The sequence below is a fragment of the Pelophylax lessonae genome (genome assembly GCF_965119305.1).
Source record: "Pelophylax lessonae genome assembly, chromosome: 4".
Lineage (NCBI taxonomy): Eukaryota > Metazoa > Chordata > Amphibia > Anura > Ranidae > Pelophylax > Pelophylax lessonae.
In genome coordinates this window covers 628,297,566-628,309,080 of record NC_138771.1, presented here as the reverse complement: position 1 = coordinate 628,309,080, position 11,515 = coordinate 628,297,566, and the positions used below count along the sequence as shown (strand labels likewise).

The 11,515-nt window shown below is 42.5% G+C and overlaps 1 protein-coding gene across 1 annotated transcript; it reads left to right on the top strand.

The window, feature by feature from the left end:
- Positions 1-4,373: 4,373 nt before the first annotated feature.
- Positions 4,374-11,225, top strand: LOC309554183 (transcription factor HES-7-like; the record flags this gene model as incomplete). Its single annotated transcript, XM_082255814.1, has 4 exons — positions 4,374-4,409; positions 6,076-6,171; positions 8,053-8,131; positions 10,750-11,225. The coding sequence occupies 4 exons, from the start codon at positions 4,374-4,376 to the stop codon at positions 11,223-11,225; spliced, it is 687 nt and encodes a 228-aa protein (XP_082111940.1).
- Between the last annotated feature and the right edge of the window lie 290 nt (positions 11,226-11,515).

Genomic DNA, 11,515 nt, shown 5'->3' with positions numbered 1-11,515 from the left:
TTATTATACAGAGCGGTATGATCATTATCGGAGTATACTCGGTATTATTATACAGTGCGGTGTGATCATTATCGGTGTATACTCGGTATTATTATACAGTGCGGTATGATCATTATCGGAGTATACTCGGTATTATTATACAGAGCGGTGTGATCATTATCGGAGTATACTCGGTATTATTATACAGTGCGGTGTGATCATTATCGGAGTATACTCGGTATTATTATACAGAGCGGTGTGATCATTATCGGAGTATACTCGGTATTATTATACAGTGCGGTGTGATCATTATCGGAGTATACTCGGTATTATTATACAGTGCGGTGTGATCATTATCGGAGTATACTCGGTATTATTATACAGTGCGGTGTGATCTTTATCGGAGTATACTCTGTATTGTAGGGCTCAGTCAGATGGTCCTCTCTGGGCTTCAGATTGGCGGCTCTGGTTTCATCCTATATTCTCTCCACAGTCCACACACCCCTGACCCCTGTCCTGGCAGCTCTCCCGCTCTTGACTCCTCTGTAGGCCCCCCTCCCCCCAATGAATGTGAGGACATGATACAAGAGATGGTCAGAGACTGTGCGGACAGGTTACAAGAGATGGTCAGAGACTGTGCAGATAGGTTACAAGAGATAGTAAGAGACTGTGCAGACATGATAGAAGAGATGGTTAGAGACTGTGCAGACATAATACAAGAGATAGTCAGAGACCGTGCAGACATGATACAAGAGATAGTCAGTGACTGTGCTCTCCTTCTCTGAGCGCTCTCTTTCTCCTCCAGCCACTCAGGGGCCCTCTCCTTCTCCTCCAACCACCCAGGGGCCGTCTTCTTCTCCTTCAGCCACCCAGGGACCCTCTCCTACTCCTCCAGCCACCCAGAGGCCCTCTCCTTTTACTCCAACCACCCAGGGGCCCTCTCCTTCTCCTCCAGCCACCCAGGGGCCCTCTCCTTTTCCCCCAGCCATCCATGGGCCTTCTTCTCCTCTACCCACCCAAGGACCCTCTCCTCCCGCAGCCACCCAGGAGCACTCTCCTTCTCCTCCAGCCACCCAGAGGCCCTCTGCTCCTCCTCCAGCCACCCATCGGCCTTCTTCTCCTCCACCCACCCAAGGACCCTCTCCTCCCACAGCCACCCAGGAGCACTCTCCTTCTCCTCCAGCCATCCAGGGGCCCTCTCCTTCTCCGCCAGCCACCCAGGGGCCCTCTCCTTCTCCTCAAGCCACCCAGGGGCCCTCTCCATCTCCTCCAGCCACCCAGGGGCCCTCTCCTTCTCCTCCAGCCATTCAAGGGTCCTCTTCTTCTCCTCAAGCCACCCAGGGGCCTTCTTCTTCTCCCCCAGCCACCCAGGGGTCCTTTCTTTCTCTCTCTCCTACCACCCAGGGGCACTATCCTTCTCCTCCAGCCACCCAGGGGCTCTCTCCTTGTCCTCCAGCCACCCAGGAGCCCTCTCCTTCTCCTCCAGCCACCAAGGGGCCCTCTCCTACTCCCCCAGCCACCCATGGGCCTTCTTCTCCTCCACCCACCCAAGGACACTCTCCTCCCACAGCCACCCAGGAGCACTCTCCTTCTCCTCCAGCCACCCAGGGACCATCTCCTTCTCCTCCAGCCACCCAGGGGCCCTCTCCTTCACTCCATCCACTCAGGGGCCCTCTCCTTCTCCTTCAGCCACCCATGGGCACTCTCCTTCTCCTTCAGCCACACAGGGGCCCTCTGCTTCTCCTCCAGCCACCCATGGGCCTTCTTCTCATCCACTCACCCAAGGACCCTCTCCTCCCACAGCCACCCAGGAGCACTCTCCTTCTCCAGCCACCCAGGGTCCCTCTCTTCCTTCAGCTACTGAGGGGCCCTCTCCTTCCCTCCATCCACTCAGGGGCCCTCTCCTTCTCCTCCAGCCACCCAGGGGCCCTCTCCTACTCCCCCAGCCACCCAGGCGTCCTCTCCTTCTCCTCCAGCCACCCAGAGGCCCTATCCTTCTCCAGCCTCCCAGGGGCCCTCTCCTTCTCCTCCAGCCACCCAGGGGCCCTCTCCTTCTCCTCCAGCCACCCAGGGGCCCTCTCCATCTCCTACAGCCACCCAGGGGCCCTCTACTTTTCCTCCAGCCATTCAAGGGTTCTCTTCTTCTCCTCAAGCCACAAAGGGGCCTTCTTCTTCTCCCCCAGCCACCCAGGGGTCCTCTCCTTCTCCCCAACCACCCAGGGGCACTATCCTTCTCCTCCAGCCACCCAAGTGCCTTCTCCTTCTCCTCCAGCCACCCAGGGGCCCGCTCCTTCTCCTCCAGCCATCAAGGAGCCCTCTCCTACTCCCCCAGCCACCCATGGGCCTTTTTCTCCTCCACCCACCCAAGGACCCTCTCCTCCCACAGCCACCCAGGAGCACTCTCCTTATCCTCCAGCCACCCAGGGGCCCTCTCCTTCTCCTCCAGCCACCCAGGGACCCTCTCCTTCACTCCATCCACTCAGGGGCCCTCTCCTTCTCCATCAGCAACCCAGGGGCTCTTTCCTTCTCCTCCAGCCACCCAGAGGCCCTATCCTTCTCCAGCCACCCAGGGGCCCTCTCCTTCTCCTCCAGCCATCCAGGGCCCTCTCCTTCTTCTCCTCCAGCCACCCAGGGGCCCTATCCTTCTCCTCCAGCCACCCAAGGGCCCTCTCCTTCTTCTCCAGCCACCCAGGGGCCCTCCCCTTCTCCTCCAGCCATTCAAGGTCCCTCTTCTTCTCCTCCAGCCACCCAGGGGCCTTCTTCTTCTCCCCAGCCACCCAGGGGTCCTCTCCTTCTCCCCAACCACCCAGGGGCCTTCTTCTTCTCCTCCAGCTACCCCTCCTGCAGCTAATTTGGGACCCTCTCCTATTCCCCTAGCCAATAGCCACCCAGGGGCCTCTCCTTCTCCTCCAGCCACCCTCTCCTCCCCCAGCCACCCAGGGGCCTTTTTCCTCTCTTCCTCCTTCACTAACTTTTCTAGGGCCCCTACAACCACTCTGGGGCTCCTCACCCCCTTTGCGCAGTAGACACCACAAATATATGAACAGCCTGCAGAGAGTGACCAGTCGGGGCCTGGTTACCTGTATGTTCCCGTGCCAGGGCGGAGATCTCCTCCCTGGAGAAAGTGTGTACAGTGCGCTCATCAGCAATTGTAGGATCCCATTCACCAGCGCGACAACCCTCACAGCCCAGGACTCGCAAACAGCCAATGATGGCAGAGTGACCAGACAAACTGTGCAGCCACTTCCTACTGATGCGGGTACACGCCCACTGATTCCTCCACATCCTATGATCACATGATTGGACGGTCAATCTTCAAGCAGAGAAGGGGGGGTACGTGTAAGAGGTCAACAGAAATCTGGCGGCCGCAGTGAAGGGACTGCAGTGCACTGCTCCAACTACTGTATCTGATGATTTAAAGCAATCTTCTACTGGGGAGACGCCACTGTCTGCAAGGCCCCTGCAAGCGCGAGGCCTTAGGCGACCGCCTAATGTGGCTTATTAGAGAGCCGCCTCTGATTATTGGAGTATTCTTGGTATTATTATACAGTGCGGTGTGATCATTATCCGAGTATACTCGATATTATTGTACAGAGCGGTGTGATCATTATCAGAGTATGCTCGGTATTATTATACAGAGAGGTGTGATCATTATCGGAGTATACTCGGTACTATTATACAAGGCGGTGTCATCATTATCGGTGTATACTCTGTATTATTATACAGTGCGGTGTGATCATTATCGGAGTATACTCGGTATTATTATACAGAGCGGTATGATCATTATTGGAGTATACTCAGTATTATTATAAAGTGCCGTGTGATAATTATGGAAGTATACTCAGTATTATTATACAGTGCGGTGTGATCATTATCGGAGTATACTCTGTATTATTATACAGTGTGGTGTGATCATTATCGGTGTATACTCAATATTATTACACACCATGGTATGTATTTCCAGTGAATTGACTGTGTATAAATTTAGTGAGCCTTAGAATTACATTTCTGTATGATGTATATTCCTGTTTATTATGGTAACTCTCAAATAAATCTCCACCTTCGCTAAACGATAGCAACAAATACTCAGCTCACTGTACACAGGCACACTTTCCTACCTTTTTATCTATTGATAATTGCCAATTGCTATAGGAATGTTAATTGTGGAGTGTACTTTGACATGAGTTCCAAGAAGAAGGGGGTGGGAATGGGACAGAGCAGCCACATCAATGAGTACAGGAACAATGCATGAGTCATGCTTGTGGGTGGAGTCAATAGAGAAGGGGGCCGGCTTAGGTGCATTCAGGGGAAGAGTGAGTGGGATAAGGAAGAGGAGACTTTTCCAAAACTCTCAAACCAGGGATTACTCCCGGACTGTGCAAGCGGCTGTCACAATGAGGAACACATACCTCAGTAAAGAAGACAAAAAAGTAAGTTTGATTTAAAGTCCCCCATTAAGTTCCTCTTAATCACCCTTTTTATCTAATTTTCTACTTACCGTGTGTTTCCCATTTTTATACTTCTTTTTGCTTTAAAATTTCTTAGCTTTCAATCTTTTTTCTCAGATGACTTTTATGCTCCTAAATTTTCTTAGAATATAATTTTTTTTCCAGTTGCTTCCATTCTTTGTCTTGGGGGACTTTTTATACTCCTAAATGTTTTTTTTTTTAAATATAACTTTTGTTTTCAATTACTTTAATTATTTGTCTTTGGGGGCTTTTATACTCCTAAATTTTCTTAGAATATAATTTTTTCCAGTTGCTTCCATTTTTTGTCTTTGGGGGCTTTTATACTCCTAAATGTTTTTTTAAAGTATAACTTTTTTTTTTTTTTCAATTGCTTTCATTCTTTGTCTTGGTGGACTTTTATACTCCTAAATTTTCTTAGAATTAGAATATAATTTTATTTAGTTGCTTCCATTCTTTGTCTTGGGGGACTTTTATACTCCTAAATGTTTTTTTTTTAAATATAACTTTATTTTTTTTCAATTGCCTCCATTCTTTGTCTTGGAGGACTTTTATACGGCAAAATTTTCTCAGAATACAATTTTTTTTAGTTGCTTCCATTCTTTGCTTTTGGGGACTTTTATAATCCTAAATGTTTTTTTAAAATATAACTTTTTTTTTTCAATTGCTTCCATTCTTTGTCTTGGGGCACTTTTATACTCCTAAATTTTCTTAGAATATAGTTTTATTCCAGTTTCTTCCATTCTTTGTCTTGGGGGACCTTTATACTACTAAATTATTTTTAAAATATAACTTTTTTTTTTCAATTGCTTCCATTCTTTGTCTTGGTGAACTTATATACTCCTAAATTTTCTTAGAATATAATTTTTTTTCCAGTTGCTTCCATTCTTTGTCTTGGGCAACTTTTATACTCCTAAATGTTTTTTTAAAATATAACTTTTGTTTTCAATTGCTTTAATTCTTTGTCTTTGGGTACTTTTATACTCTTAAATTTTCTTAGAATATAATTTTTTTTCCAGTTGCTTCCATTCTTTGTCTTGGGGGACCTTTATAATTCAAAAATTGTTTTAAAATATAACATTTTTTCAACTGCTTCACCTTCTCCTGTCTCAGGTGACTTTTAGGTTCCTAAATTCTTCATAGAATATAACTTTTCCCTAATTATAGGCATGCTCTGTTTCCTAATTTTACCTAAAGTTCTTCCCAACTTTTTTTGTTTCTATGTAGAATGATACTTAAGGAGGCTAAAGTCTAAAGTTGACCTTTTTTTCACTCAAACTATATTCTTTTGTGGTTAACAACCTAAAATGTCCTCATTTTATCATAAATACCTCCTTCTTTTTGCTTGTGAAAACTTTTGGCACATCTTGTACAATATTGAGTATTCATACTAAAATCACTTTTATTACCTGAATACCGCTCTTAATACTTCTCAACTTTTCCCTCGTTCTTCTATCTTTTATCTGTACAAATGCAGAATTTTGCCCATTGGGACTTTAGATGAAGCGCCACACAGCCAGTAATGAAAACCAACCATATTTTGTTTCTTATCTGTTATCTGTGTCCAGAATGTTCCTCACCATTCTAAATTCTTCATACATTCTCTCTCTTTCTCTGTGTCTCTCGGTAGCTCATGAAGCCAGTGATAGAGAAACGCAGGAGGGACAGAATTAACCAGAGTCTTGAACATCTAAGGACACTTCTGTTGGAGGCTACCCATGATGAGGTTGGAACTGAACTTGCTACTTATGTTTTATAGCTCCACAATTTGCACCTTATTTAGTATATTTTGGGAATTAAAGTTCATTTTAAAATGTTGTCTGGTTTTTAGTTTTTCTGAAGGTCTTTCATTAAAAGGGGCAAAGTTAGAGATAGTTTGGTGTGACTACAAAGGAGAAGTCAATTGGGCTCTACAGGGACAGAGGTGAATAGTAAAAAGACAGGAGACAAGCTGTCTCGTTTCCTGATGCAATTAGCAAGTATATGTGAAGTGATACAATGGTATGAACAGCCATGTGAATGTTAGGGAAATGTAGAGCCAAAACAGGCTGATGTCCAAATACTCTATCAAACATTTTGGGCATTGCATAAAGTTTTAAAGCTAAATGTGTATTGTTGGGTTCCATTTGGATTCCATTGTTCATATCATATAGTATATTTTCATATAGGATTTTGCCCCATTACTGGAATAATATATTTATATCAAATGTGATGAACAAATATTTAATGTATCCCATTTACTAAAAAAATTTGAATTTCCATATGAGGTTGGCAAGAGTTTGAAGGCCAAATGAACATACTGGGGTTGATTTTCTAAAGGCAATGAGACTGTGCATAGTATATGTAAACCCAATTGCAATATAAGCTGTTTTTTTAACTTGTTTTTAAAAAAAGTAATTTTCAATATTTTGTAATCTGCTTTCTTCGAAATAATATCTGGTGATCCTGAAATTAAGGTTCTTGTTCAGACATTTTGGGGTTGATTTACTAAAGGTAAATAGACTTTGTACTTTGCAAAGTGCAGTTGCTCCAGAGCTTAGTAAATGAGGTAAGGCTTCGCTTTGCAAAGAATACCCAATCACATGCATGGAAAATAAATAACAAAAACAGCATTTTTGCTTGTACATGATTGGATGATGGAAGTCAGCAGATCTTCTGCTCATTTACTAAGCTCTGGAGCACCTGCACTTTGCAGCCCTCAAAATAGGTTTCTGGAACCAGTGCTAAAAATTAAAAATCTACAACTCAAGACACATTAGTGTGACGGTCAGTGGGAAGAAAGCTCCTTACTCTTGTCATCATTGGGAAGAATTAACCCCTTACAGATACCTAAAAGTAACAATGGTGTCATTGGGAACTTATCTGAAAGGCAGAAATTGCCCATTGCTCAAGAAACCCCTAGCAACCTCAGGAGGAACCCTAGGATTCCACTGAACCCTGTTTGAGAAACCCTGATCTATACTATATCTAAAATGAAAAAGAAATGCCTACATTTCTACTTTAATATACAACTTGCAAAAAAATAAAAAATTGATAGTAAAATATTACAGTTATTATTATTATTATTATTATTATTATTAATAATATTTTTTCAATAATATCTTTAACGTTTAAACTACTGTGTTAATATTATTGTTAATAATATTGATATAATAGTAATAATAATAACAACAATAATATAAATGCATTATTATTTTTTTTTATTATTATTATTATTAGTAGTAGTAGTAGTAGTAAATATTATATGTATTTATTATTATTTACAATAAATTATTACTAATATTATGAGTAAATGTAGATAAACATAATAAAGTATTTCATGTATATTTTTCTTGGACCCTGATGAAGGGGACATACCTCAAAAGCTTGTCCTGAAAAATTGTATGTTAGTTCAAATAAAAAAAGTATCACGGACAGTACTCAATTGTCTCTGTCGCAAGTGCACTAATACGGATACAATCACCTATTCTAAAATACATATCTATTCATTTTGGAGTGTGATTTTAATTTTTTTGAGCAATTTTTAATTTAAAATTGTATTATTATTTTCTATTGTTTCTTAGCCATTCTGTTCCAAGTTTGCTGATGTTTTATTTTTTCTTCCCAGTCTTTAAAAAATCCAAAAGCTGAAAAAGCGGATATTTTGAAGAAGACAGTGCAATTTCTGAAGCTATGCCATAATTCAGGTGAGAGACATACAAGGTTTATGCAAAAAAACTCATCTTAGAACGGAAGCAGCTAGTACCGAGCACGAGAATGTTCTGCAAAAACTGTGTCATGGGTGCACTTGCATTAAATATTTCCCTATCAAATTAGGATTTTATAGAAATAGAAAAGTCAGTTTAAAAATATTAAAATTTTACATTTTAAATAATTTAAAAAGGTTTAAATGTTCAAATAGCATTAAAGGATAAGATCACCTTTTGGAACATGTTACATGTTCCACCCGTATTTAGGCTTTTTAGCTGCAGCCATTCCCCTTCTCCCCCTCCTCCCCAGTGACAGCGGGAGGGCATCTTTTCTGGGCGCCTGCTGTCACTCTTTGAAACTAACGTGGCCATGCAGGGCTCTGCCTACGTGGTCAGGTTATTCATTCACAGGCTTCTGTAAAAGGGAAACTACAGGTCCCAACATCCTTTGCAGCTGTCAGCTTGTAGTTCTCAATGAACTACCATGGTGTTGTTGAGCACCATGGTAGTTCATTAATTCTTCCTGTGAGTGAAAATCTGCTTGCCCGTACAAAGTATGAGCAAACTGATACATTGACAGGTCTGCAGATAGCTGGTGTAATGCTTTACAGGCTCCAAAAACAAAAAATAGTAAATGCACACTCTTTGACCTGCAATAAAATGTGCATTTATTATTTTTTGTTAAAAGCTGAACTTATTTGTCAACTAAAGGGGACCAAAGACAGTTTGAATCTCAGCTGGTTTAGCAGAGGCAGGCTGAGATTTAAACCATGTATACCCAATTTGATCAACTTGGGTTCAACCACTCCCTAGGAGGGATTCCCCATCAACACTGTGTTGATGGGGGAATTGAGCGATTTTCTTTCCTGCAACTAGTAGTTGCAGGAAAGAAAATTGGTCCGTCTATGGCCGACTTTCAAAACATTATGGTTCTATAAAATTCTAGAGCACTTCATGCTTCCCTCTGCTGACCAGCTTTATGGAGATGCCGATTTCATTTTCCAGCAGGACTTGGCACCTGCCCACACTGCCAAAACGACCAATACCTGGTTTAATGTTCATGGTATCACTGTGCTGTGGCCAGCAAAGTCGCCTGACCTAGACCCCATGGAGAATCTGTGGGGTATTGTCAAGCGGAAGATGAGAGACATCAGACCCAACAATGCAGATGAGCCGAAGGCCGCTATCAAAGCAACCTGGGCTTCCATAACACCTCAGTGGTCGCCTCCATGCCACGCTACATTGATGCAGTACTTTATGCAAAAGGAGCCCAGACCAATTATTGAGTGCATACTATACTGTACATGGACATACTTTTCAACAAACCAACATTTCTATATTAAAAATACTTTTTTTATTGGTCTTATGTAATATTCTAATTTTCTGAGATATTAAATTATGGGTTTTCAATAGCTGTAAGCTGTAATCATCAAAATTAAAAGAAAGAAATGCTTGAAATATATCACTCTGTGTGTAACACAATGTAATCTCTATAAAATATATGTGGGTGATGTCATGGCGCTCTCTAATATAGCTGGATGGTACAGGGAAGGGGGGATGAGAAGGAGAAGGAGGTATGGAGCAGCGGAGAGGGGGATCCCAAAGGTGATAGGAGGGAGGACTACATTCGGCGGCTGCCAACTGGAGTGAGGAGAGGAAAGCAGGAAAGAGCGGCGCTGGCTTAGTGTAGCATAGAAATAGATACCTCAGAGTAAGTTGCTACATTTACTATTGCTGAATACATTTATGCTACACTAAGCCGGCACCGCTCTTTCCTGCTTTCTATAAAATATATGAGTTTTACTTTTTGATATTAAAAGAGTTGTAAAGTCAGGAAGGTTTTTTTTTTTATCTTAATGCATTAAGATAAAAAGCCCTCTGTGTATAGCAGCCCCCCCCCAGCACCCCTAAAAATTATCTGGGCTTCCTCTCTGTCCAGCGATGTCCATGGTTTCTTTGGCCATCCTGGGACTCTCCCTCCTGATTGGCTGAGATACAGACGAGGTGCCATTGGCTCCCACGGCTGTCAATCAAAGTCAGTGAGCCAATCTGAATGGACACACAGGCCTGCAGCTCAGCCCAGGTGCCCCCATAGCACGCTGCTTGCTTTGGGGGCACTCCATAGGAGGGAGGGGCCAGGAACAGCAATGAGGGATCCGAGAAGAGGAGGATCCGGGCTGCTCTGTGCAAAACCAACTGCACAGAGGTGGGTAAGGTGGTGGAGGTGGTAAGTATAACATGTTTGTTATTTAAAAAAAAATAAATAAAAACGAGACTTTACAATCACTTTAATTACTGAAATAAATTTACTTTTTGATGATATTCTAATTTTATGAGATGCACCTGTAGTTACCTTGTAAGTTTGAAAATCCACATCTACAAAATATTTTGTGTAGTTGGCTCTAGATAATATTTTTTCAAAAATATGCAGAGTATATTATGTTATTTGAAGATTTCTGCTAACATTTCTCTGTTTATTGCATAACCTTTGTTTAATGTTCTTACATTTTTTGACTCAATTATACATGACTTTAAAAAATATCAGTAGTTTAGAAGCAACCATTGCACCATATCTTCCAATGTGATATTCTCAAAATCTTTCTTTGTAGGCCAAGAGCCCGAAGAAGCCAAAAAATCATCTGGGTTTAATGGTGGGTTTCAAGAAGGGTTGAGCCAAGCCACTAACTTTTTGAATTCCACGTCTACAATTTGTGAGCGGAAAAGGGACTATGTTGTGGAAAAGCTATGTCACCACATGGAGGAGAAAGGCCCAGACAATTGGGAGGACTCTGTATCAGATGAATCTTTTAATACTGACCACAGCCAAGTCCTACCAAGCCCTCCCCAACTCCCAAGACTTCCAGAAGACCATTTAACATTGTACTCTGAAAACCGTCCCTGCCAACCCTTCCTTCACTACCCTTCTCCCTCCAGCTCATCAGAAGTGCCCACTTTTGGACAGATCCCACAATCTACAACACACACAGCCCAATCAAACAGCTGTAGGAAATCTGTTCAAAGGACTCTCTTCCCTCCTACTGCACCCACTCCCCCTCTCGCCCCAACACTCGTGTGGAGACCCTGGCCATAGATTGTTATTTATTGTATTTGTTTTTGTAAATAGTCTTTGTATATTTAAATTATATTTGTATCTTTTGTACAGTGCTCATGTGTTTCCGGTCTGTAATGCTCACTGTAAATTAAAGATGTATAATTGATGAAGACTTTGTTTATAAAATTATTTTTTATGAAACTTTGGAATTTCTGTTTTATTTGACCTAAAGGCATCTAAAGCTGGGCATGCATGATTCAATCCTTGTACACTTTCTTTACAATCTCCTTTATCATTACATTTGACATATCAACAACTAAGGCAGGCCA